This window comes from Nyctereutes procyonoides, unplaced genomic scaffold (genome assembly GCF_905146905.1).
Source record: "Nyctereutes procyonoides isolate TBG_1078 unplaced genomic scaffold, NYPRO_anot_genome, whole genome shotgun sequence".
NCBI lineage: Eukaryota > Metazoa > Chordata > Mammalia > Carnivora > Canidae > Nyctereutes > Nyctereutes procyonoides.
The window spans coordinates 10,983,462-11,010,967 of NW_026575049.1; the positions used below are offsets into that span (position 1 = coordinate 10,983,462).

General features: G+C 38.3%; 2 protein-coding genes across 6 annotated transcripts; one reads left to right on the forward strand and one right to left on the reverse strand.

Moving 5' to 3' along the window:
- Positions 1-411: 411 nt before the first annotated feature.
- On the forward strand, positions 412-25,861 carry MDM2 (MDM2 proto-oncogene). 5 transcript variants are annotated; one of them, XM_055328482.1, is made up of 12 exons: positions 412-667; positions 1,073-1,195; positions 1,376-1,460; positions 3,805-3,879; positions 6,096-6,229; positions 9,039-9,088; positions 12,465-12,532; positions 12,694-12,790; positions 16,176-16,336; positions 21,440-21,595; positions 22,331-22,408; positions 24,791-25,861. In XM_055328482.1, exons 3-12 carry the CDS (start codon positions 1,380-1,382, stop codon positions 25,352-25,354), a joined length of 1,464 nt encoding a protein of 487 aa, XP_055184457.1. In that variant the 5' UTR covers positions 412-667; positions 1,073-1,195; positions 1,376-1,379; the 3' UTR covers positions 25,355-25,861. The 5 variants fall into 5 exon arrangements, with proteins under 5 accessions (XP_055184457.1, XP_055184456.1, XP_055184460.1 ...); XM_055328481.1 differs by lacking the exon at positions 1,073-1,195 and having other exon boundaries at positions 413-667; XM_055328485.1 differs by lacking the exons at positions 412-667; positions 1,073-1,195 and adding an exon at positions 4,539-4,625 and having other exon boundaries at positions 1,442-1,579.
- On the reverse strand, positions 16,346-21,433 carry LOC129511631 (60S ribosomal protein L17-like). The gene has a single exon (XM_055328487.1). The coding sequence runs from the start codon at positions 18,427-18,429 to the stop codon at positions 17,875-17,877; it is 555 nt and encodes a 184-aa protein (XP_055184462.1). The 5' UTR covers positions 18,430-21,433; the 3' UTR covers positions 16,346-17,874.
- Positions 25,862-27,506: the final 1,645 nt, after the last annotated feature.

A 27,506-nucleotide genomic window follows, 5' to 3' on the forward strand; every position in this document is an offset into this window, starting at 1 on the left:
TCCCCCACAGCCCCCGGGTGGCCTCCCCCGCACCCCCCCAGCCTCCTCCTCCTCCCCCTCCCCCCGCCAGGCGGAGGCGGCCCCACGCCGGAGCTGCGCGAGCCGCCCCCCTCCCCAGCCTCCCGGAGCTCTCTCCTGCCCCCCGAAGCCGCCTCCCCTCCCCCTCCTCCTCCTCCCCTTCCCCCGCCCTCCGGGTCCCCCGCCCTGCGGAGGCCGCCACGGTTCCGAGCCGCTCGCACCGCGCCCGGAACCGCCTCCCCTCCCCCACCCCGGGCGGCCCCTCCCCCGAGCCCCCTTCCCTTCCCCGCGCGGCCCCGCCCCCTCCCGGGAGGCCCCGCCCCCGACGGCGGACGTGGGAGGGCGGGCGCGCGCGCAGAACGCCCGGATGAGCGGCGGCTTCCGGCGCGGGGCGGGCGGCAGGGGGCGCGTCGGCCGCGCGTCTGCGGCTGGGCTCCTGGGGCCTGCGCGGCTCGGGCTGGGCGAGGGGACATGGGGCCGCCGCGCGCGCCGCTCTGAGCCGCGCCCGCGCCGCCGCCAGGAGCCTCCCTGCGGGACCGGGGCGTCCGAGCGCCGCCAGGGGCATGGCCGCCGGGGCCGGGGGCGGCGGGCTGCTGCTCGCCCCGTGAGGGGCCCAGGGGAGTCGCGGGAGCCGCTCGCCGAGCAGCAGGTACCGGCCGCGGGGCTCGTCGGGCGACCCGGGGCTCGCGGCCTTTGTGCGCCCGGGTGGGGGCGCGGGCACGTGGGCCGTGGGGCTGCTGCTCGGGAGGAGGGCGGGGCTTCGGGCCGCGAGCCGGGGCGCCCCTCCCCCTCCCCTCCCCTCCCTCCCTTCTCCGCCCCCCCCGGTCTCCGCGGGTGGTCGGGGTCAAGGTCACGTGGGGGCGCGGGCGCGGGGCGGGAGCTGTGCTGGAGCGGCCGGTCTCCCGGCTCGGGGTCCCGACGGTGGCAGGTGCCTGTGGTGTGGCCTCCGCGGGCCGCGCGCGGTGTCTGGGCGAGTCTGGGCTGGTCCCGTGGGCAGGTTGACTCAGCTTTTCCCTTGGGGCCGGTCAAGTTCGGACACGTCCCTCGCACGCAGGAGCGGGAGCTAAGCCCCGACTTGCCTCCAGCTGCGGCTATTTAAGCCGCGCGTGTCCCCAGCTGCGCTCAGAGATAGGGACCTGTGCTCCCGACCCGCGGCCCCGACTCCGCCCGCATCCAGGTGAGGCCCCGCTTGCTCTACTGCCTTTGCTCTAACTGGGACAGCACTCCAGGGCGTTATTTTTATCTCCTTTCCGTGTGACTTTGTTATTGCTGTTGTTTTTCCCTGCAGATGTTTGATTATTTCGAGTTTTTATCTTGTGTTTTTTTTTTTCTTTTCTTTTCTTCTCCCCACTTGTAGGCAAATGTGCAATACCAACATGTCTGTGTCTGCTGATGGTGCTGTAAGCACCTCACAGATTCCAGCTTCGGAGCAGGAGACCCTGGTTGGTATTTATGGGGGTGACCAACTGACTTCTGTTAGACCCGCATTTATAGCCCGGTTCTCCAAGCGAAACTAAACTGTGCCAGTCAGGGGCAGGTGTGAAGCAGCCCGTAAGAATCGGTACTTGTTTTCTCTCTTGGGTCCTTTATCACTCTGGATATAAAATTGAGTTCCATTACATTCTTAAACGTGGATGCTGAGGTCATGTTCGTTACAAACCAATATTTGTTTTCTGTTTTGACTTGTCAATGTTTAACTCTTTGAAACGGTTTCTGAAAGTCACAAAAGTTAACTCACACTTGTAAAGATTTTTGGGCATCAGGGAAATGTAAAAAAGCTTGGAAGCTGAAAATTCTAGTCTTCTCTTTCAGCCCTGTCTTTTAGGTCTTTCTCTCTGTGTGTATCCACATACATACATGCACATTTTATTTTATTTTTTTAAAGATTTTATTTATTTATTCATGAGACAGACACAGAGAGAGAGGCAGACACACAGGCAGAGGGAGAAGCAGGCTCCATGCAGAGAGCCTGATGTGGGACTGGAACCCAGGACTCCAGGATCAGGCCCTGGGCCAAAGGCGGCGCTAAACCGCTGAGCCACCCAGGCTGCCCTATTGTGTTTTTCTTAATAATTTGTAGTAGTTCTTTGTGTTTCAAATGTATTAGACTTCTGTCATTTACAAAGGTTGCATAGAACTTTGTTGTCTTTTTCCCATTGAGAATGTTTAAGTGAAGTCCAGTTTATGGACTTGTTGGTTTTCGCATTTCATATCATGCTGTGGAAGAACTTGCCCATCCCAAGATTATATAGAGAGAGTCCTGTATTTTCTTGTAGTATTCTTAATTTTCACATCTAGATCTATCTATTTCTTTTTGTTATTAAATGTAAGATTAAGAATGGTATTTGTAGTTTTCTTATACGTATTTTAGGTCTTAATAAACTGATGGCTTTCCTTTACAGATTTTTATTTTGAGTTGTTTTCTGTAGTTTGAAGTTAATATAGCATACATAAATTTCAGGAGAAAAAATTTATCTTTCAAGAGAGAATTCATTCTTTAGTCTAAAAGTGAAGTGTATATGTAAGGACACACACAGAAGTGTGAGCAGAAAAGTTAAAGATTCAACGCCACACTTACTGTGTTATTTTAAGTGTTTTGGTTATTAGATAATATTCTGTTGATTAGCTAGAAATAGGCAGTTTTTCTTAAATCTAGTTTTGAGAGTTATATTCCAAACTGGGATGCTGTTAGATTTCAAAGTTAGATAAAGGACAAGAGTATATTGAGAAGAGGAACAGAGGCACCTGTCTGTGTGGAGGTGGCAAGCTGTAAAGACCCTTGAGTTTTACAGATTTAGATGCAGCATCAGTTAGGGAGAAAGAGAATATTATATCCTTACCTCTTTGCCAGTCATTTCCTCAATATCTAGAGATTGTAAAATCTCTAGATGAGGGAGGGTCACGTACACCCTAGCCTGTGGGCTGTATATGACCTCCTGCCTATTTGTGTAGCCATGGCCATTGGGTTCAGTATCTGTGTTTGAATCCAGACCTGGCAGGAAAGGCTTAAAATATTTGCCATCTGGCTCTTTATAGAAAAAATTGACTCCCAATCTGTTTGGTGGGTTCCTTCAACACAGCTCATGTTTTATTTACCATTTGCCCTCCCAGTACCTTCTGCTGTCTGGTGCGTGGTGGAAGCTAAGTAAATACTTGTCAGTAGGTATTTGAAATGTAGATCACCTAAGAGGCAGCATGATATAGTAGGAAGAAAATGCTGGTTTGTAGTTGAGGGTTGTGAATTGCAGCCTCAGATCTGCTTTTAATTATCCTTGTCAGTTTGAGTTAGTTATTTAAGTCTAGCCTTTAGGAGCCTAATGTGTGGGAAGAAAAGATTGGGAAACAGAATTACCTTAAAGACTTAATTACTCTTTTCTCTTGGACTTTGCAATTCAGTTTGTGGTAATCTTATTGGAGTATTCCATTTATAGTTAAGTTTAAGGTAGTAAGCAAATAATAGAAATAGCTGGAGGAAAAGAATAGTTTTCACTGCCTTGGCATGGATACTGTGATTGCAGCTGATGATACTTGAGGATTCTGTGATTATTTGCATAGTAATGAAATCAGCATTTTTTCCCAACTGCCTTGATAAGTCTATGATCTTCAGTTTCTATTGTCTGTTACATTTAGTGAAAACATTATGACTTAATTTTTGAGTTCTAATCTTGTGAGATTGTTAAATACAACATCTACCTTTATTGAAGTTCTTCATGGACATGCTTGCTGTGGGGATTATAGCTCTGGAATAATTTTGGAAGTATAATAGCAGCTTTTTGTTCTTTGTAGGTTAGACCAAAGCCATTGCTTTTGAAGTTGTTGAAGTCTGTAGGTGCACAAAAAGACACTTATACTATGAAAGAGGTAAGCTAAATAAAGAGTTAACAATGTTTTGTTAGTTACATGTGGCCATGGGGAGAAATTGGCCATATAGAGGGAATTTTTTTTTTTTTTTAGTAAGCAGCAATATTAAGTATTGTCATTTAGATTATAAATTGAAGCTGAAATTCTAATTATACTTGAATATCATTTGTCAGGTAGGAATTCTTGAGATGAAGGGAGGCTCTGTAGGGGTTCTTAGCATTTTTGTGCTGTGGACTTAGGTGGCAGACTGGAAAAGTCTTCTCAGAATCTAGTTTCTAAATGCATAAACCAAAATGTATAGGATTACAAAGGAAAACAAATTACGTAGAATACAGTTATCAAAATAGTAAACAAGTTTGTGATATGTGCTTTTTTGTGTTAGCACATTGAATAATAAGATTTAGCAGGAGATTTTATGTAATTTCAAAGTAGTGAGGAGGATAGTTACTATTTTGAGATGTTTACACCAAGCATAGTATGATATGAAAACACTTGTGATTTTTACTGGTGACATAATCACAGGTATTACTAATACTTTGTGGTTTGTTGCCTATATTCATAATTGAAGGAAAAGCTAAATTTCAGTTAAAAAGTAATGAAAATATAGATAGAAATTTTTTTTCCATCCAAATTAATGGACCCCCTGAATTCTATCCAAGGACTTCTTGGGCATCCATGGATCCCAGGTTAAGAACTTCTGCACTAGAGATACATGAGTACAGTATACTGATCTTTCTGGGATAGAGGTGAGCTGCTTCACGAACATATGTTCTATTTAACGGATACATTTCAATGTATTGTTCTCTAGCCTTAAATTTGTGCACAGAAGCATGATTTTCAGTGAGAGATTGGGCCATCTTAGGCACAATTTCATTGTGAATGAAGTTTGCCTTTTCCCCATCTCTCCCACTTAGTTTGTGGGGCCCAGAGTGCTTAAAACACTGAAGTACCTTATCTACATCAGGTTAGTGGGTCAGGAAGAGACTCTGCACCTTTTTCTTTTTCAGCCACACTTTGTATAAACTTTATGGGATGTTTGGTAGGAGTGTACGAGTCTTCTTCCTTTCCCACTATCAACTTGTCTTCAATCCATAGTCACCAGGTAATATTCTTTTAAGTCTGAGGCCTGTTTAACCAGTTAAGTCTACAGACAGTAGGGGAGCTTGCAGGGAAGCATGGAGGTTAAGGATGTTTTTGAGGTTAAAGCTGTATTTATGGCTGTTAACTTGGGTTTGACCTCATCATTATGTAATTGGTTAAGGAAACAAAAGGTACACATTTAAAAGTAGATAGAAATAAGGGGGAAATTTATTAGGCCATTATAAAGGTGTAGAAAGCTTGATTGAGTTTCCAGTTGTGGGATCTTTGTTCTGGGGCATGTGGGAGAGTGATGACAGCTAGTATGGGGAAGTAGAAAGAACTCTGGACTTAGGAGTCAGAAGACCAGGTCCCATTTCCTTATCTCTAATACAGTGAAAACAATTCTATGAAGTATCAGAAGAATGAGATAGTACTTGTTAAAGTACATTTAAACTGTAAAAAAAAAACCCAACACAAAAACCCATAGATATTTAGATGGTTAATAGGTTTGTATGTGGATGTCTTAAGGTGTATCACTTATTTCATTGTTTTAGTGGAGCATACAATATTTAACTGTATATGCATGATTCACGGTTACTGTTTTGATTATTTATTGTTGATAGATTATATTGATGTCTTCAAGAGTTTATTTTATTCACCAAATTCTTCCAAACTGTTGTGTAGATGTAATTGGTCCCTTTCCTGTCGTTCTCACCTGTGATGACCTCAGGCTGTTGAGCTATATGGTGTTTGGGACTATTTAATAAATGACTTCAGGTCACTGCTATATTTCAGTGGATGATTTGATTTTGTAACTTTTTATTGCTCTCAGTGGTTTTGCATTTTGCTGCCTTTTCCCTTCTAGTATGTATATACATAGTACCTAGGTATCTGGGCAGAGTTAAAGTCCGTTACACATACATAATTTAAGTAAATTGGAGAAGCAATGTCTACTCCCATAAATTAAAAGGAAAAGATTTAGAAGCAGCTTTTTTTAAGAGTACAGAATAGTTGTTATTCTAGACCATTTTGGGTATGGTTGCTGGTTTAACCATCTTTAGATAAATGAGAAGTTGAATGTATTTGAAACTAACATTTAATTTTCTTTAATCTCAGAAATCCTATTTCTATTTCAGGTGATATTTTATCTTGGCCAGTATATTATGACTAAACGATTGTATGATGAGAAGCAACAGCATATTGTGTATTGTTCCAATGATCTTCTAGGAGATTTGTTTGGAGTGCCAAGCTTCTCTGTGAAAGAGCACAGGTAAATTCTTCAGTTTAGTCCATTGTAAAAAGCCAGCTGGGCAAACATTTCAGTTTACCTCCTCCTTTTGTTAGAGAAAAATTGTTGCATGTAGAAATTGAATATAGCATATTGTTTGAGAACCTGAATTCTGGAATCTGATAAATCTGGGTTTGAGACCTAGCTCAGTCCTTTACTAGCTGTGTGACTGGGTAAATTGATTTACCCTCTCTGAGCCTCAGTTTGCCCTACTTGTAGGGATAATATAAATACCTCATGTGTAAATTACGAAGAAACAATATGTAAGAAGCAGTGCTTGAAACGGAGAAGGCATTTAAATGTTAGTCACAGGGGTGCCTAGGTGACTTCAGCTCAGGTTATGATCTCAGGGTCCTAGGATGGAGCCCTGGGTCAGGCTCCCTCTCTGCTCAGTGAGGAGTTTGCTCTTCCCTCTCCTTCTCCCCGTCCCCGGCATGTGTATACTCTCATAAATAAATACAATCTTTACCAAAAAAATGTTAGTCACAATTACTGTGTATTTAAAAATATTATTGCAGTTACTTTGAAAGGTAGTCTTTAGGCCACACTGTGGTAAAGGTTTAAGTTTGAGCCTTACTTTGGAGAATATTTTGTCATACATCATCATAGCACTTAATCAGCTAAATTTAACCCAGCTAACATTTCTAGAATTACTCTATTAGGAACTGAAGACTGTTTTTTCAGTCATTCTTTCCTTACATTGGAATTCCTTTTCCCATTTGGTTTAGTACAGTCCGTGTGGAGCCTTAGTATGATGTGTAGCTTAATAAATGGGAGGAATACTCTTTCACATGAAACAACTAGATTCTACTAGTATAATGTTCGATAATAGTGTAGCTAAAAAGATAGTATTTAAATGGAAAATTTATAACTTTGAAACTACTTCATTATATAAGCATAATATGTATTCATTATTGGACAGTAGGAAAAGACATAAAACGAAGAATAGGAAAAAAAGTCTAGTTTGTCATCAAATGGTATTTTTAACCTGTCATTTCTATATTACATGTAGATGTGTTTTGACTCAGTTGTGAACATACTATGTTGAATTTTGTCATGCTTTTTAATTTAACACTGTATAAATATTTATCTAATTTATATTACTATTTTGCACTTGACCTTGGGATCTAGGCTTTATTGTATAAATTTAAGAATTAGGGCAGCCTGGGTGGCTCAGCGGTTTAGCACCGCCTTTAGCCCAGGGCATGATCCTGGAAACCTGGGATCGAGTACCACGTTGGGCTCCCTGCATGGAGCCTGCTTCTCCCTCTGCCTGGGTCTCTGCCTCTGTCTTTCTCTGTGTGTCTCTCATGAGTAAATAAATAAAATCTTAAAAAAAAAAAAAAAGAATTAACTGTATTGGTGACTTGGTACCATTTGAGTGTTGAATCTTCAGCTAATGTTCTGGGGTATGATTTTATAGTTTCTCAGATTGAAGGCATAGTTTATTTTTTTTATTTTTATTTTTTTAATTTTATAAATTAATTTTTATTGGTGTTCAATTTACCAACATACAGAATAACACCCAGTGCTCATCCCGTCAAGTGTCCCCCTCAGTGCCCGTCACCCATTCACCCCCACCCCCCGCCCTCCTCCCCCTCCACCACCCCTAGTTCATTTCCCAGAGTTAGAAGTCTTTATGTTCTGTCTCCCTTTCTGATATTTCTCTCACATTTTGAAGGCATAGTTTAAAAAATTATCTTTGACTTGAATTCTACTGTGTTGAATAGTTGAACAGTGGGGAAATTATTGACTGGGAAAAAGAATATGAATAGGAATATTGATATTTATAAGTTTACGGAGCTGTATCATTAGTCCCAAGGGGAAAAGAAATATTTGGGAATGGTATTTCCCCTTAATGATGAGAATTAGAAATTATATCATGTGACCAGTAACATTGTCCAAAATCATTAGCTTAAAAGAAAGTATACCATAATATCAGTGAAAATTAAAATAAGTGAATTGTCTTTCTATTGGGATGTAAGCTCCATGAGGGCAGAGATTTGTTTCCATTTTATTTCTTTTTTTCCTGTTTCTAGAATAGTGACTGATTCATACTAGGTTTTCAGTCTGTGTTTATAAATGAATGAAGAAAGCTTCATCTCTTAATAGATTTTAATATAAGAAAGAAAATCCATTAGGTGATTGATCCATGGTTGATAGAAGTCAAAATTACAATTTTGCATGATCCACTGTCTTTGTAGGCAGTCTACTGCCTTTTTTTTTTTAATTTTAGTTAATTATTCATGAGAGAGGCAGAGACATTAGGCAGAGGGAGAAGCAGGGTCCCTGTGGGGAACCCAACATGGGACTTGGACTTACTTGTTCTAGGTACTCCGGGATCACGCCCTGAGCTGAAGGCAGACACTTAGTTGCTGAGCCACCCAGGTGTCCCTAGGCAGTCTACTTTTAAACTTTAAGCACAGAGATAGAAATTTTCTTTTTTGTTTGAAAATAGATATATCAACCCTCTTTCTGCGTTCACACTCATTCTCTGGGGTCTTTTGGTAAAGTCCAAACAAGAGATATTTCAGGAAATGGAGATAAGAAATCCTTCCAGTGAGAGAGATCTTTGTGATTAATAAGAGTAACTATGTAATCATTGTACAACTAATTATCATGATGCTTTTTAGGGCCTTGCTTGCCAGTGACATAGTTTGAATGCAGTGATTTAAAATTTTTAGCTTTTGTACAATTTAGTTGATGCTAACGTGTATATAAAAATCTGAAGTCCTATTTAATATATTTTTATTTTAAGATGTACATCTCCTTTTTTCCCCGTCCCTACTAGGAAAATATATACAATGATCTACAGAAACTTGGTAGTAGTCAATCAACATGGTAAGTTAATTTTGAATACCATAAATAAGCACTGTAAAATATTTTAAAGACATTTTGTGTATGTGGAGTCATTTAACAGGAAGAAATGAATTGTATGAACTAAAGCAACATAATACTAAGGTTCAAATGCAGATTTGTGATATGTAAAGTTAAATACCTTTATTCCATCAATTTAAGCCTTGGAATATCAGTATTAGAATTTGTTTTGAAATATTTCTTTTCTGGATTTTTGGGGAGCGGTACACAAGTATTTGTTAAATATTTTTAAAATTTATCTTTTTATTTTAATTCCAGTATAATTAACATACAGTGTTATATTAGTTTCAACTGTACAATGGAGTAATTCAACAATTCCATACATTAACTGACAGTCATCATGACAAGTGGACTCCTTAATCCCCATCACTTGTTTAACCACATTCCCCTACCAACCTCCCCTTTGATAACCATCATTTGTTCTCTATAGTTAAGAATCTCTTTTCTTGGTTTTGTTGCTTAAATTCCACATAAGAGTGAAATCATATGGTATTTGTCTTTCTCTGACTAATCTCACTTAACGTTATATTCTCTAGATCCATCCATAGTGTTGCAAATGGCAGGATTTCATTCTTTTTATGGGTAAATACTATTCCACTGTATAGATATGTACCACATCTTCTTTATCCATTTATCCATTGGTGGACGCTTCGGATGCTTCCATAATTTGGCTTTTGTAAAGAATACTGTGTATATCTTTTCGAATTGTTATTTTTGTGTTCTTTGGGTAAATAGTAGTGGAATTACTGGATCATATGGTGATTCTATTTTTCATTTTTGGGAAACCTCCATACTATTTTTCACAGTGGCTGCACCATTTTGCATTCCCACCAACAGTGCATGAAGATTCCTTTTTCTCTACATCTTTACCAACATTTGTTGTTTCTGAAAGGTAGATAAATTCAAGGTCATGCTTATTAGAGGTATAACACCCCTTGAAATGTGTACTGGAAAGGTTTTGGTTATATAGATATCTAATATGAATGAATGAATGAGCCCTCTTTTTTTTATAATAGACAAAACTTTTATCAATTTATTCAAAATGGCATTTCCCTACCTGTAGACTTACAGTTCTTAACTGGTTATTTTTAGGTCACATACTCTGGATAATCTGATGAAAGCATTGGGTTCTTATTTTAGTAGAGATACACATAAACATATACAGTGATATACTGGTAAATCTTTAACAACCCACTTTTTTGGGGGAAATGCCCTGATTTATGGTGTTTTCTGATCCCATGGTGTAAATACATTGGCCATTTTCAGGCTTCATACATGGACTTGGTGAAAAGAGGCACACAGTCAGCTTTGAGTACGGGTAGGAGCTGGCTCTCAGCACACCATAAACTTTTTTTTTTTTTTTTTTAACATAGACTTCTTATAGCCTCCCCTCAACTATAATTTTAAGAACTGTTCTCAGAAGCTTGTTTACTTCGTACAATGAACTGGCCACTCTTTTGTGCTTCCACTGTTGTGTATTTAGGTTTTGTTACATTCTTTTGTTATACTTGTTTGTATTTCTGTTTCTTGTTTCCTAAGCAGGTTTGCATTATATATTAACAGTATGGTGTTTTATTAATATGTTTAATAAATGTGTTGAGTTGAATGCTCTTCCAAAGCTAGGACTTAAGACCCAGAAAAGGACATCACTGTCTTATCCTAGAGTAGAAGTGACTGTTAGTTTGGTGACATGTTTTGTTGTTTTACAAAAACTCTTTATGAATTCAAGTGAAGGCAAATAAAGCAAGCAACTATAGTATTGTAGTAGCATTTTCAGTTTTCTTAAATATTATCTTTCATGTATTCATTCATGTAAAGAAACCTTGGGTAGATTACTAGAAAAATTGTATATTAATGAGTTGGTAACCTGTGGATTATTTGGGTATTTCCATTTTGAGTTTGTTTCAGGTTTCAGTTTAGTAGAATTCATTTCTGCACTTCTGTAACTGTTACCAACCTATCACTCCTGGAAACTTCCTTTTTATTACATCTGTATTGTAACATAATACAGATATAATAATATATTAATATAATATATATTACTTATTATATTAAAATGAAATATAACCTGTCTGTATCTACAACTTAAAATCCACATAACCCGTGATATAAAGAAATAAACTGTTATGATAATGTGCCTAATTTTAAAATGTTAGTGAGCGGGCCTGACATTCCCATTAAGGTGAAAATGTTTCCAAGGGAGTAACAAAGGGTATTTGATTATGATCTTTGGCAACTGTGTATATTCTCTGTATATTTGAAATTTTGACTTCTGAACTCCACGTCTTGTACATCCAACTACAAGATAAACCTACCTACCAGAATGAGTTTCATGCATTTAGTTCATTATCTTTCCATCCTAATTTGTTTATCTTCTGAAGTTTCTCTCTTGGTGAATGATCCTACCCGTTTACCCACCCAAGGCAGAATCTTGGCATCCTCCATGATGCCTTTCTCCTTTGCCTCGTGTATCTGATGCCTGGCCTTGTTGGTTTTTACCTTTTTAACTTATTTGGAATTGATCTCTTTTCCATGCCCCAGTTTAGGCTTTAATACTTTGGCATTTGTATTATTGCAGTTACTGTCTACTACTGGCTTCCCTGCTCCTCCCCCCCCCCCCATTTTGCCAAAGTGATATGTCACTTCTCTGCTTAAAGTGACCATGTAGGGGTTCCTTATTGTTCTCTGGATAAAAAACTTGCTGTGTATTGCAAATCAGTTTTATCTATTGGATTAAACATTTTTAACGGTGAGTGGTTGCAACAGCGCCATTGGCCAGATTCTAAAGTGTCAGCCGGGAAGGATGCAACGATGCAGGATTGACAGCATGAGGGCTACTTGTTGACATCCTTGTGCTGTTTCACAAGACACACAGAATCCTTTATGAGCTTGCTTACATGCCGGTAATAATTAACTGCCTATAGTTCCCTGCAACAAACATTGGTAATTCACTTCTGGATGCTTTTTTTCATGGAGTATTCTGTCTGGAATAGCCCTGCTTAGTCCTACTTCTTCATATTCTACTGTAAAACCTTTCCTGATTCCTTATTCCTCAGACCTGCCCTATCCCTACCAGATTGCTCTCGTCTTCAGTGATTTATCTTACAATACTTTTATCATGTTTATTATGCTTTTACTACTTCTAATGTAATGCTACTCTGTATTAAAATTGAATTATTTACATCTCTGATATCTAGCATGAGGTTGGATCCTGGGAGATACACATTTAATGTTTGTTGAAAGGTTAAATTGTTTAAGTTTGTCCTGGCCTGAAAACTAGTTTCTTTCCTAGTTTGTAATTCTTTGTTGTTGTTACCTCCCCCCCCCCCCCCCACATCAGAACCATCAGATTCAGGCACATCTGTGAGTGAAAATAGCTGTCACCGTGAAGGTGGGAGTGATCAAAAGGTAATCTGGGAATGAACACATTTTATAATGTTTCTTGAAAGTTAGATTATTTTAAACAAGTAATTTTTAGCTTCCTGGTGTTACAAGTTCGTTTTTGTTTTTTTCTCTCCCCTCCACACTGCCCCCCCTCCCGCCCCGCCTCCCCGCCTTGAATGCTTAAGGACCCTGTGCAAGAGTTGCAGGAAGAGAAACCTTCATCTTCAGATTTGATTTCTAGACCATCTACCTCATCTAGAAGGAGAACAATTAGTGAGACAGGTATGTATGATTATTTAATTGGCACTTTCAAATAGCTTTTGACTGTTTATTCTCTAATAAAATTAATGTATTTAGGCTAAATGAAATTGTGTGGGGTTTTTTGCTTTTAGATGAATGCATTTCTGAGTTTCTTTCATACCTATTTTTATATGATTTATTTGGCTTAAAAATTTCTTAGCAACATTTTTCTGGTTGACTATAGCAGGCACAGTTTCCTGGGCCCCGCTGGAGTTTATAGTTAGCTGTCTATTATTCAAGATAATAGAGGACAAGTATATAAACTATTTTAGCCTTTATTCTTAATTACCGTAGTGATTAAAATATTTATTGTTTCTAATAAGTGATAAAATACACAAGTGTTTAAAACCAAAGTAAATAACATCGTAGAACTGACAATGAGATAAAATAGCGGAGAACATTTTTATAGAGAAAAGATAGTGGAGAAGGCTATTGCTTGATCAAAAGTCATAATAACTAAAACTGTGATTGAGATGAAAGAAGAATTCAGCAGATCAGTGAGATAGAATAGATAAAAACCCAGACTAGTATGTCCATGAAGGCAGAGAGCGGAAAGGACAGAGGATATTTGTTAACTGCATGGGACTGGAACAAATGGTTAGTTATTTGGGGAAGAAAAAACAAGTTCTATCTGTACCATATGTGAAAATGAATTCCAAATGAGTTTAAAAGATAAATGAAAAAGATATTTGATGGATATTCGCTTTAAATTTGATAGTGTTAATACCCTTATCACATACAAAGTTCCCCCAAATTGAATAAAATATTAAAGATCCATATCGCTAAAAAAGCAAAAACCCAAATTTTTCATAGTAAATATAAAATGACTAAAATATGAAAGGGGGGTGGATTTTAGTGATTTTGCTTTATAGACAATAAAAAATGCAAATGTGTTTTTTCTAGGCTATCAAATTATTGCAACTCTTGTAAAGAAACTGGGTCCTGGGATCCAGCCCCATGTCAGACTCATCCTTATTAACATGTGTGTTGGCTGTGATAGACTGTTGGTATATCAGTTGGTATAAGTTGGCCAAAAGTCAGGTTAAACGTAGATCATGGCCTTGTAGGGTTTTGAGGGATCCCTCAAATATGTTTTTTAAAGGAAATAAGGGCAGCCCAGGTGGCTCAGCGGTTTAGCACTGTCTGCAGCCTAGGGTGTGATCCTGGAGACTCGGAATCGAGTCCCATGTCAGGCTCCCTGCATGGAGCCTGCTTCTTCCTCTGCCTGTGTCTCTGCCTCTCTCTCTTTTTGTCTCTCATGAATAAATAAAATCTTTTTTTAAAAAAAAAGGAAATAAAAAATGTAAACTGGAAAATTATTACAGTAAAATGTTAGTAGTTATCTTTATGGTAGCACTAGAAATAATTTACTTTTTAAAAATTTTCTATTTTTTAAATATTTCTATGATGAGTATATATTTTAATAATCAGGAAAAGCCCCAACTACTATTTTTAATGGAAGTAAAAATTACAAATCAACATGGTTTAGGCTTCAACCATGATCACCTTTTATAAGGAATAAAACATGATTAAGAACTTAAATCAAGAACTTGTGATCTTGTGGAGATCAACACAGAATTACTTAAAATATAGGATATAAAAGTGGAGAATTCAGAGGAAAAAATGTCTTGGCTAGGACGGTCAAGAGAAGGACATGGAGTGAGCAGAAGTATGCGAGTTGTACCTGTTTCAGGCATATGGATTATAGTTTAATTAATAACCCTATTTGGTACTTACTTCAGTAAAAGGCTGCAGTGAACACCCTTGCTACTTACATCTTTAAGTAATATTGCAGGTATTTCTCTATTTCTAGAGATTGCCCACAAAATGTATTATTTTAGATTTCTACAGTGTATAAAAATGTATTCTCAAATCTCTTGAAACTTTCATTTTAATTTTTCTAATTCTTGTGGGTAAAAAATGGTATCTTGTTTTAATTTATGTGTCCCCGGTCAGTAGGAGGTAGGGGATTTTTTTTCATATGTTTATTCTTTGTATTCTGTGAATTGCTTTTTCATTGAGTTTTTTTAATTTAATTTTTTTATTTTTAAGGATTTTATTTATTAGAGATCAGGAACAGGGGGGGCGAGAGGGAGAGGGAGAAGTAGACTCCCCGCTGAGTAGGGAGCCCAACATGGGGCTTGATCCCTGGACCCTGGGATCAAGACCTGAGCCGAAGGTGTTTAACTGACTGAGCTACCAGGTGCCTTTTGACTTTTTTTGTTTTTTAATCAAATTTTGTTTTGTTTTACTTGATTGGTGTATATAATGTATAGTAACCATTTTAAGTATGCTGCAGATATTTTCTTTTAGTCTGACATTTGCTTTTTTACTTTTGTTTATTTTGCCACATAGGCCTTAATTGATATAGTTTAATCTTGATAAACTTTTCTTGAGGGTTTTGTAGTGCTATATCATACTTCTTTACCCTGGTATTTTTAAATTTTTTTTAAATGTTTTATTTATTTATTCATGAGAGACAGAGAGGCAGAGACACAGGCAGAGGGAAAAGCAGACTCCATGTGGGGAGCCCGATGTGGGACTCGATCCCGGGACCCCAGGATCTCACACCCTAGGCCAAAGGTGCCACCCAGAGATCCCTTTACCCCGGTATTATAAGAATGTTCTCTTACAAGTATCTGGATGATTTTGTTCTTTGTGTTTGGTTATTGAATTCACTTGGAATTTATTTTTATATTTGATATACTACACAGTAGGACTCTTATTTATCTTCCTGACAGGTTTGGTGACATTCTGACTTTAAGTCATTTATTCTTTAAAACAAAATAGACTATATTTTCACTGGTTTGATTCCCGTTGAAAATACAGAGTACTGAGGAAATTGAAATGTTAAGAATACCTTCTAAGTAGGGGGTGTCCAGGTGGCTCAGTTGGTTGGGCATCCAGCTCTTGGTTTCAGCTTGGGTTGTGGTCTTGGGGTCCTGGGATTGAGCCCCACATTGGGCTCTCTGCTCTGCAGGGGAGTTTGCTTCTCCCTTTGTGAGCATTCTCTTTCTAATGAATAAATTTTTTTTCATAAAATCTTTTTAAGAAATAAAAATAAAATGCAGTGTTCTGGGGATGGCTCAGTCAGTAGAGCCTGTGACTCTTAAACTTGGGGTCATGAGTTCAAGCCCCACATTTGGCGTAGTGCTTACTCTAAAATAAATACAGCATTCTGTTGTAGCTCTCAGTTGGACAAATCCACTAGAAGTGTTGACTTTTGAAACAGTAGTAATTGACTATTTTCTCTGTTTAATTTCATTGAACTTAAATTTTGGTACAACTGGGTACTCAAGGGAGTTCATTTGCTAAATTGAATCCTAGTATGGGGTTTTAATTGACTTGTCTTTGTTTATGCATACAGAAGAACATGCAGATGATTTACCTGGTGAACGGCAGAGAAAGCGCCACAAATCTGATAGTATTTCCCTTTCCTTTGATGAAAGCCTTGCTCTGTGTGTAATAAGGGAGATATGTTGTGAAAGAAGCAGTAGCAGTGAGTCAACAGGGACGCCATCAAATCCGGTAATATTTTCATTTTAAGTAACACAAGACTCTTATTTTCAAAATCTAGTTCTAGCAGTCCACTTGGACAGAATGCACATACGTGTATGCTATGCACTTGCTGTCCTACACTGTGGTAAATTTTTCTGTCAAATAAAACAACCGTATAAATTTTCTCTACTCCCAAAACCCCAGGTTTGAGAGAAGGGTGGAGATAATGCAATTGCGGGGTGTGTGAATAAAATTTGTACCGATACTAATAGTTGTTAGTATCATCCTACATATTGGAGAATCTTTGTGGGCCCCTGTACCAATAGTAAACTCAATTCAAATAAATTGGAGTATAGAGTGGTCTGAGGATTTATAGTTTTACTTTTTAAAAAATAAGGGAAAAAGCAAATTTGGTTCAGTTAAATATCTTAGAACTCTAAGGCAGGTTTGTTTTGAATATTGAGAGTAACAGTATCTTTTTATTAGCTACCAGCAAATCAGTCAGCATAGTCTAAACTACACATTTGTCGTACCTAGGCTTAGATATCAGGAAAAGTCTGTTACTAAGGCTGTGGAATATAGGTATGTTTTTGCATGGACGTACTTTAGTACTTTTTGATTATTAATATGATATCCCAAAGCGTTAGAAGTTCTTAAGAGATGTCATTGAAAACAGTTTGGTTAAAAAAAAAGTTTTTGCTAACAAGAATGCCTGACAAATGGAATATTCTCTTTCTGGTCATTAAGTATTTGTCTTTATTTATTTATTTATTTTAAAGACTTTATTTATTTATTCATGAGAGACACAGAGAGAGAGAGAGAGGCAGACACAGAGAAGCAGGCTCCACACAGGGAGCCCGACGTGGGACTCCATCCCGGGTCTCCAGGATCAGGCCCTGGGCTGAAGGCGGTGCCAAACCACCAAGCCACCTGAGGTTCCCCATATTTGTCTTTAAAATACTAAAAATGGAACATGTGATATGCCGGTACCTTGTGATCATTATTCTGGGTATTAGTGATCGTTTTATATCTCTTGGAAGGTGTAGGGAGTGAATCAGTTGCGTGCTAGTAACCTCATTCTTAGTTTTTCTGTAATGTTACTTCTTAACATTGTTTACATTTTTCTTTTTGTCTTCCAACTCAGTGATTCTAAGGATACAGATGTGCCCTGTAGTTAGAATTTCATAGAGCTGTTACTTCTGTGGCCACTAGATGGCCTTGAGAGCAATTTCTTCAGTCAGTGGGTCTGTAAGTGTTTTCTGTGCCAGGTTCTGTCTAGCAGTGGGGTGGAGTGGTAGTCAGGGTAGATATGGTCCCTGCCCTCATGGGGAGATGTGTCATCAACAATTAAACAGGTAATTAAGAACTGGAGTAAACGCTGTGGGGGAAAACACAGGTTCTTGAGAGCATATGCATGTGATCTGAAAATTAAATCCAATTAAAGAAAACTTGACATGGACACAAGCTTCATGTTTGGATAATTATACTCCTTACTATCTATCTATCTATCTATCTATTTATTTATTTATTATTTTAAAATTTTTATTTGCATTTATTCTATGCAGAATTTACTCCTGGGCCATAAGTTTTTGTTTCTTCAGTTTCTTCTGGGATATCTTTTTCTTCTGTGCAACTTCCTCTTCTGGTTTAGGAACAATCTGCTCTTTTTCAGTAAGAATCATCTCAATGTGGCAGGGAGAGCTCATGTATGGGTTAATCTGGCCATGAGCCCTGTAGGTTCTGCATTGCATCATGGGGGCTTTGTTCACCTGGATGTGCTCAATGACCAGAGAATCTACATCTAAACCCTTAAGTTCAGTGTTACTCTCTGCATTTTTAAGCATGTGCAGTAAAAGTTCAGCACTCTTCTTGGGCCACCGACCCTGTGTCCAGCCCCACTGTTTGGCCTGCGCACACTTACCGACTCCACCATTGTAGTGACGGAATGGCACACACTGCTTCTGCAAAGTGACATCTTTCAGATACTTGGTGGCTTTTTGGATATGCATACCCTTGATGGCCTGGGCAGTTTCATGTATGTTCTTAAAATGAACACGAAGATTTGAACCTCTCAACGTGCATGATTTTGAAGGGTTTTCTGGGTCCAGTGAGTAGCGAACCATCTCCGGAGGTCACCTCAAGCGTCTCAGGGAGAGGAAGCCTTAACAGATGATTTAAATAGAATTCCTATGCTCTTTAAACTTAGTCTTTGTTAAAGTCTCAGAATTCTAGTTAAATGACATTTAAAGTCCTTGTTTTTGCTTTCTACCTGGGACACTGCCTTGTTACCAAAGCAACAGAGGATAATTTTCTTTTTGTTAGTCCTAGTCTTTCCTGTCTTCTAAAACTTGTCTACTGGGGATCCCTGGGTGGCTCAGTGGTTTAGTGCCTGCCTTTGGCCCAGGGCACGATCCTGGAGTCTCAGGATCGAGTCCCGCATTGGGCTCCTGGCATGGAGCCTGCTTCTCCCTCCTCCTGTGTCTCTGCCTCTCTCTCTCTCTTTCTCTGTGTGTGTCTATTATGAATAAATAAATAAATAAATCTTAAAAAATAAAACTTGTCTACTAAAAATCAATGGTTTTTCAGGCTGAGTTTCTAGTTGTGAAAGCTTTTGGTAAGGCAAGATTTTTTTTCCCTTCATCTTAGCTTATCTGATATGAGAATGTTGTAGTCCTCATTTGGTGATGGTGTTCACCAATTTGTGAAGGGGTTAAAGGAACATGCGTTTGCCTTCCATCTTTCTTTTGGGTTTAGTAAATTGAAGCTACTAGGCTCTATTCTAGGCTCTGTACTAGGCAGTTTACATGATATTATCTCAGCAGCCTCAAATTCCATTTATAGATGGGAAAGATCAGCTTGCGGGTTTGAAATAACTTGTTTAAGATCCCATACCTAATAATTGTCATAGTTGGAATTCAGGCAAAACCAGGGACTTCTGACTTCAAAATTAATCTTTCCAGATCTAGCCTGTCTGATGCTTTTTACATGTGCAGTATTTTAAAAGTTTTTGGGTGGGTCATTCTTTTTCGAACATTAGCCACAACTTTAAAAAAATAGCTTTTAATCTGCCTTCTCCATAGCACCCTAGAACAGTGTCAGCAAACCTTTCCTGTAAAGGGCCAGATAGTAATTTATTTTGGGCTTTGTGGGCCCATTGTCTTTGTTGCAGCTACTCACATCTGCTGTGGGGCTAAAGCAGCTGTTAGAGAACAGGAAACGGCTGTGTTCAGTAAAACTTTATAAAAATAGATGAGTAGTAGGCCATATTTTGCCATACTTACCATAGAAGATATTTGCTGAATGGGACACCTGGGTGGCTCAGCGGTTTAGTGCCTGCCTTTGGCTGAGTGCGTGATCTTGGAGTCCCGGGATCAAGTCCCACATTGGGCTCCCGGAATGGAGCCTGTTTCTCTCTCTGCCTGTGTCTCTACCTCTCTCTTTTTCTCTATCTTTATGAATAAATAAATAAAATCTTTATTAAAAAAAAGATATTTGCTGACACTTTAATGTCTTGTGATTTATCCTCATATTCTAAACCTAGTACACTAAATGCTAGTTAATGGAAGTATCCAGTTTGTTAGGTTACTTTACTATAGAGTCCTTGTTAAGAATTAGAACTATAAATTGTCAATTTTGCTTTTACTACTACTTTCTTAATATCAGTTTTATTTATTTAAGATTTTATTTATTTATTCATGAGAGACACAGAGAGAGAGGCAGAGACACAGGCAGAAGGAGAAGCAGGCTCCATGCAGGGAGCCCAACGTGGGACTCTATCCCGGGTCTCCAGGATCAGGCCCTGGACCGAAGGTGGCGCCAAACCACTGAGCCACCCCTGAACATCAGTTTTAAAAAGTCTTTTGACCTCAATGTTTGTAAAATACTTTGTTTTTATAGATAATAGAAATATTAAAGATCATTTAATCCAGACTCCTCTCATAGATGAAGTAGCTGTGGTCTTTACAAGTTAAATATGTCCAAGGTTAAATAGCTACTTAGTGGCAAATTGAGAAGAAAGTTTGTATCCTGATTCTTAGAGGAATGTACTTTTCGTAGTTCTAGCTTTTGGCTTTGATAGGTGCCTATTCTTAGCCTCTGACAGCAAATATTATGGGATTAATCGTTTTATTATGGTTCTTATATTATAAATTGAGGAACCATATGAGCTGATACAGAATTCTTAAAATAAATTTTTAAAATTATGCCTGAAAGCTCTTTCAAATAAATTAGCAAAAGTTTATTAAAAAACACATTTCAGGACAGCCCTGGGTGGCTCAGCAGTTTAGCGGCACCTTCGGCCCAGGGTGTGATCCTGGAGACCTGGGATTGGGCCCCACATTGGGCACCTGCTTCTCCCTCTGCCTGTGTCTCTGCCTGCCTCTCTGTGTCTCTCATGAATAAATAAAAATCTTTAAAAAAGAAATTTTCATAATGAGACACCTGGCTCCCCGCAAGGAGCCAACTTCTTCATCTGTCTGTGTCTCTGCCTCTCTCTGTGTTTCTCGTGAATAAATAAAATCATTAAAAAAAATTCATAATTACTGTGGGTTGTAGCTACTAGCATTCTACCAATCTGAAGATATAAAGAGATTAACATGTTTTTAACTCAGATATCTAAGATTCATGTATGCAAAAGTATGCATAATTTACATGCAAAATATATAATTATAGATCTATACATAAAAATACGTTAAATATGTAAGTAGTGAAGATAATTAGAGGTGGAAATGACAGAGGCTTTAGCAGAAATGGATGAGTAGAACTTAGTAATTCCAGTGAGAAGGAATGTGTGAAAGTTGAAGTGCCAAGTTTGGTTTAGATAAAAATGTACATCTGGCTGATTGTTCATATTTGGGGGGTGGAGAGGAGTGTCTAGTTGGAGATAAGATGAAAATGTTAATATGGTCCTACTGTGTGAACCTGGAATGTCCAGGGGATTTGGCCTTATTCCTTTATGAAATGAGATTTTGAACAGGGAAAATAAATAGTAATGTAATAACCCAGAATCTTAATCTAGTGTCATTGTGTAGTATGGATCTAAGGAGGAAATAGGACTATGGGGATGAGCTAGGAAGCTGTTACAGAGGCCAGCAGGTAATGTACTCTAACAACTTTTCTCCCTTCTGATTTTAGGATCTTGATGCTGGTGTAAGTGAACATTCAGGTGATTGGTTGGATCAGGATTCAGTTTCAGATCAATTCAGTGTAGAATTTGAAGTTGAGTCTCTTGATTCAGAAGATTATAGCCTTAGTGAAGAAGGACAAGAACTCTCAGATGAAGATGATGAGGTAGTTTTATTTCTCTAATTACAGTCTAAAGTTCTTCAATATTTTCTGTATTGATTGATAATAGTTGAAATATTAACGTCTTCTGATTTCACTTAATCTTTGACTTTTGTTCAAATTAGAATATTGTTTTGTGGACTTAAGGCTTTGGTAGTTCCTTCTGGTTCAATTTATATACTTGTAAGTGTCAAAAAGTCAATAGTCCTTAGTGAACATTCTTATAATAGTCTTACTTTTAAAAAAAATTACCCTCTTTGGGGCACTTGGCTGTCTCACTCAGTAGGTGGAGCATGCAACCCTTGATCTTGAGGTCATGACTTCGAGCTCCACATTGGGGGGTAGAATTTGCTTAAATAAATTTCCCTCCTTTAATATTAACTTACTTTTTAAAAAAGTACAGTATACAGTCAAACTCATTGGAGGTGACCACCTTCAACATTGCTAGCTATTTCAGTTATTTAATATCTCCATATTTATAAAATAGAAATGCTTATCCTGAATTTATTGCCTTACTCATTTTAAATATCCTGTGTCTGTTGCCTTTTAACCATAATGGGTCAGGATTTCAGGATTTCCTTCACGTTTCCCCCTTCATACTCACTTATTCCATTTGACCTCTGTCTCAGATTTTTCTCATACACAGTAGTACATGCTATTCGTTTAGGACTAATCACTAAGAAGCCTTTCTGGTTAAGGAAAAAAGGTGATGGATTGATGCTAATGGATTTGTTTTATTAGGTGTATCGAGTAACTGTGTATCAGGCAGGGGAGAGTGATACAGATTCATTTGAAGAAGATCCTGAAATTTCCTTAGCTGTAAGTATACATCTGCTTTTTTAAGGAATCAAGAAAATACAGAGGTTAAGGTTAGAAAAACATGCCTAGTCTGCTTCCTGACGTGAGGTAATTTCTAGAAAAGTTTTAAAGCATTTTTGTCTTTATTTTTTTTTTTTGTCTTTATTTTTTGTGTTGGAATCTGTTACTGCATTTTTTAGGGTTTTTTTTTTTTTTTTTTGGTGCCAGGATTGGAACTTTGAACATTTTTTAATTGAAAATTTCAAGTATGTACAGCATAGAGAATAGTATTATGTATTTCTAGTGTATTTATCACCCAGCTTTGACAGTTAGCAACATTTTGCCAGTCTTGCTGATTTGTGTAGGATTTGCCTTGTAAGAATTCAGGACTGTGGGTGGGGGGGTGCCAGGATGATTCAGTTAGTTGAGTGTCGGACTCGATTGTGACTCAGATCATGATCTCAGGATTGTGAGATCGATCCCCACATTAGGCTCAGGGTGGAGTTTGCTTGTCTCTCTCCGTCTGCGCCCCCACCCCCACCCCCATGCATGCATGCTCTCTCAAACAAAATGTTAAAAAAAAAAAAAATTCAGGACTAACACCTGGGTGACTCACTCAGTTAAGTTTTCCAACTCTTGATTTCAGCTTAGGTTATGATCTCAAGGTTGTTGTTGAGGTCTATCCCTGTATCAGGTTCCATGGTGAGTGTGGGGCCTGCTTAGAATTATCTCTTCTCCTCTCTTAAAAAAAAAAAAAGTAACAATGAAAGAAAGAATTCAGGACTTGTAACATTTATGTTTCATGCTTCACTAGGTTCTTGAGGTATTGGAAGGATTTTTTTTCTTTTTTAATTTTATTTTTTATATTTATTTTGTATTGGTTTCAGTTTGCCAACATATAGAATGAGCACCCAGTGCTCATCCCATCAAGTGCCCCCCTCAGTGCCCGTCACCCAATCACCCCCACCCCCCGCCCACCTCCCTTTCTACCACCCTTTGTTCGTTTTTTTTCCTTTTTCTTTTTAATAATTAATTTATTTTATGGAAGGATTTTTTAACTGAATATTAATGCTTTAATTTTTGTTAATACTGCCTTTAATTATATTTGAATAAGAAATTTCATTTTCTTTTTTTTTTTTTGCTGAGTTGAAAACAATTATCCAAATGTAAAAAAGATGAAATTGTAAAACTTTTGAAAAAATTTTTACCGTATTAGAAAATAATTCAAGTAACTAGTTGACTCATTTGATGTCAGACATAGATCCTGCAGTTTATTGGGCTCTTTGAAGCACTTTCTCTCCCATATTACAAAAATTTTGCCTTTATCAGTTGGGTAGCAGCCTGTTTTGGGAACTCGAAAGAACTCATGTGGGAGAATGAACAGTCTCCATCCTTACTGCTAATTTTTTAGGTCATTTGTGAGGCAATTTAAAAATGGTTGTTCATGGCATGTTTTACATGGACATTGTCCTCAGGCAAAAACCATGCTTCATTTAAGATAAGGATATGTTCCTTATTTTTTTTTAAGATTTTATTTTTTTATTCATGAGAGACAGAGAGGCAGAGACACAGGCAGAGGGAGAAGCAGGCTCCATGCAGAGAGCCCGACGTGGGACTCGATCTTGGGACTCCAGGATCATGACCTGAGCAGAAGGGAGACACTTAACCATTGAGCTACCCAGGCATCTCAGGATGTGCTTGTTAAAAAGGCTGAGGATGGATGTAAGGGAGGGAGTTTATTATCCAAACTCTGTGATGGCAGAAAGGTTTGGGAAGTAGGTTGAGGTATGAGAGAAGCAATACACAAAGAGATGAGTATGGATAAGTAAGGGGCATTATATTTTGGATAGTGACAAGGATGACAGATTTTAGCAGGCAAAGATTGCTGAGAAGAATGTTTTTAGTGTTTCCTTTGTGGATGAAGTTAGGGAACACTCAGTTGAACCCAGGTTTTAGAGCACTTCTAAGGCAGTCTCAATGACGCATTGGGCAGTAGTTTCATCTAGATTGATTGGGTGGGCATTGGGCATGGTATCTAGGGTTAAACCTTTAAGAGAGTGAAGTGGATACAGGCCTCACTTCAGAGTAAGACTGCATCACGCTTGCTTCAACTAAATGAACCAACTGTATCTGTGTCCTTAAACGTAACTATTTGGTACATGGTTAAGATCACGGTGAATACTTTTTTTTTTTTTGGATTCTTTAGCATGGTTTGGGGAAAAAATTCTGTACTTTATAATCATTCTTGAGGAAAGACTGTTACATGTCAAATGTTTTATATAAAACATGAAATGCTGGAAATTGAACTGTATGGTAGATTTTACCTCAGACATCTTGGAAATTGCTCATGTTGGCTATGACTAGTTGTTAAAGGGTTACAGAAACTCTCTTTTTTCATTGAAGGACTATTGGAAGTGTACCTCATGCAATGAAATGAATCCTCCTCTTCCACCTCATTGCAATAGATGTTGGGCCCTTCGTGAGAATTGGCTTCCTGAAGATAAAGGGAAAATCCCTGAGAAAGCCACACCAGAGAACTCAACACAAGTAGAAGAGGGCTTTGATGTCCCTGATTGTAAAAAAACTGCAGCCAGTGATTCCAGAGAATCATGTGCTGAGGAAATTGATGATAAAATCACACAAGCCTCCCACTCCCAAGAAAGTGAGGACTATTCTCAGCCATCAACTTCTAACAGCATCATTTATAGCAGCCAAGAAGATGTCAAAGAATTTGAGAGAGAAGAAACACAAGACAAAGAAGAAATTGTGGAATCTAGTTTTCCCCTTAATGCCATTGAACCTTGTGTGATTTGCCAAGGTCGACCTAAAAACGGTTGCATTGTTCATGGCAAAACAGGACATCTTATGGCATGCTTCACGTGTGCAAAGAAGCTAAAGAAAAGGAATAAGCCCTGTCCAGTATGTAGACAACCAATTCAAATGATTGTGCTAACTTATTTCCCCTAATGGACATGTCTATAAAAGTAGAATTCTATATTTCTAACTATATAACCCTAAAAATTTAGACAACATAAAATTATTGTTTTTTACACATATCAAAGGGGGATCTCATATCTGTACATATAGATTTCTTCTCTGTAGTGTAATTTACCTATTTTGGAAGGAGAAATAGTAAATACTTTTTTTTAAGAAAAATTTCACTTTTGTTTATATTTTATATTTGGGTTTTAATGTAATTCGAATTGGATATATAGCTCATCCCTAACCCTTACTCTTCATATTTTAAATGATTTCCACTTCTAAAATTTAGAGAAGTATCTGATTTAAAAAATATATAAATAGAATATTTAAATATATGTACATTCAGCATATGTTGTGCAGTGATTATGTCCTTACAAAACATTCAAATCTGCAGATAGTTTCATTCACCATGCTTATGCGTTAAATTGTCTAAATTTTTAGGCTTAGTATATATTTATTGATTTACAAATAAAAATATCAAATGATTAAGAATTGTTTCAACAATGTGATTGATTATTGGGTCTTAAAAACTTTTTTGTAATGAGTTTTGTTAAAATAGAAATTAAACTTGAATACTGAATATTATTTGGGTAATCAAAGGTACAACTCTGTGCTTCTATTTTTGGAATGGCCAAGACTGTCCATTGTGGCAACTTGATGCAGTTGGGAGCCTCCAAGGCACTGAATAAGGTTCAACTTGAGAGAACGATGTTACAAAGTTTAGTAGGGCCATGAAATGCTGTTTTTTCTCTCCTGTTCCACTTGTGTTATCACATGGCAGGTTGGTTTCTCAAGAAGTGATGATGAATGTTCTGGAAGGGATGTAACTGGGCCAGGGAGGGGAGATAGAGCTAAGCACCCCGCTGCTTGTCAGCATGAAAAGCCCTTTGTAATTTTCTGTAATTTCTCTGCATCATCTGTGAAGCTAAATTCCATGAGGCCAACAACCTCTTTTTGATTCTGACACTGACATATAGGTGATCAATAAGAATTTATTGAGTGAATCTCAAAGCATTGGGACCTATCTTGAAGCGGACTTCAAAGCAGGAGTCTGTGGGTTCTAAAGCCAGACTAGGGTTAGCTGTTGGCATCATTTCGTTCACTTTCATTTTTAATGAATGTTTTAAAGGTACTGATTAGTGTGTCGTATGTAGACATCTGTTGGTTGAGGGTGGTAACTGCAAGCTGTCATGGCATGGACGAAGGTTCATAGTTGCATTTGCTGTTTGGATTTTGAACTGGGGTTTGATTTCGTCTTTACAAAAAAGTTTCTTCAGCTTAAAAAATTACCAACTGTTTAAAAGTTTGTGGCCATATTGTCTACCATACAGAGCCAGCTTTCACTTTTATATGGTAGGGAATTTTTGACATTTACAAATACTGCTTTATTTATTTATTTTAAAAAGATTTTATTTATTCATTCATGAGACACACCCAGAGAGGCAGAGACACAGGCAGAGGGAGAAGCAGGCTCCATGCAGGGGAGCCCAATGCAGGACTCCATCTCAGGACCCTGGGATCATGCCCTGAGCCAAAGGCAGATGTTCAACCACTGAGCCCCCCAGGTGCCCCTAGAAATATTGCTTTAAAAAGATAAATAGGGATGCCTGGGTGGCTTAGTCTGTTAAGCATCTGCCTTTGGCTCGGGTCATGGTCCCAGTGTTGTGGGATCGAGCTCCATGTTCAGTGGGAGTCTGCTTCTGCCCCTCCCTCTGCTGTACTTTCTCTCTTTCTCTTTGTCAAATAAGTAAAATCTTCTAAATTTTTTTTAGAAAGATAAAGCAGCAGCTCCTAAGGTGCTCAGAAGTGTTGAATATGGTGCAGTTATAAAATGGTCTGTTAATAGGAACTTGATAAAAAGGCAAAAGAACATAGTAGTCTCAAGTGTAAGCAGATGGGAGACTCTACATGTTCAGTAATTTATTATAGGTAATACCTTTGAAATGATGTACTAACCTTCTAGAATAATATTTTGGATAAGAGAATCCTATTGATTATTTTTAGATGATCCTAAAACATGAATTTTTATTTTTTTTACAGCTCTTGTTTAAAGATTCTTTAAAAAACTTTTTAAAGTTTTTAAAAATTGATAGATGTGTTCCTCTTATCCTGTTTCAGTTCCACAGATCTGCTTTCA

Bases quoted from the DNA above. Each gene is read 5' to 3' on its own strand.
- MDM2 (XM_055328482.1), top strand. From the start codon at position 1,380: ATGTGCAATACCAACATGTCTGTGTCTGCTGATGGTGCTGTAAGCACC. The intron at 9,089-12,464 runs GTAAGTTAATTT...CCCCCACATCAG, and splicing joins GGTAGTAGTCAATCAACATG to AACCATCAGATTCAGGCACA. The intron at 12,533-12,693 runs GTAATCTGGGAA...TGAATGCTTAAG, and splicing joins AAGGTGGGAGTGATCAAAAG to GACCCTGTGCAAGAGTTGCA.
- LOC129511631 (XM_055328487.1), bottom strand. From the start codon at position 18,429: ATGGTTCGCTACTCACTGGACCCAGAAAACCCTTCAAAATCATGCACG.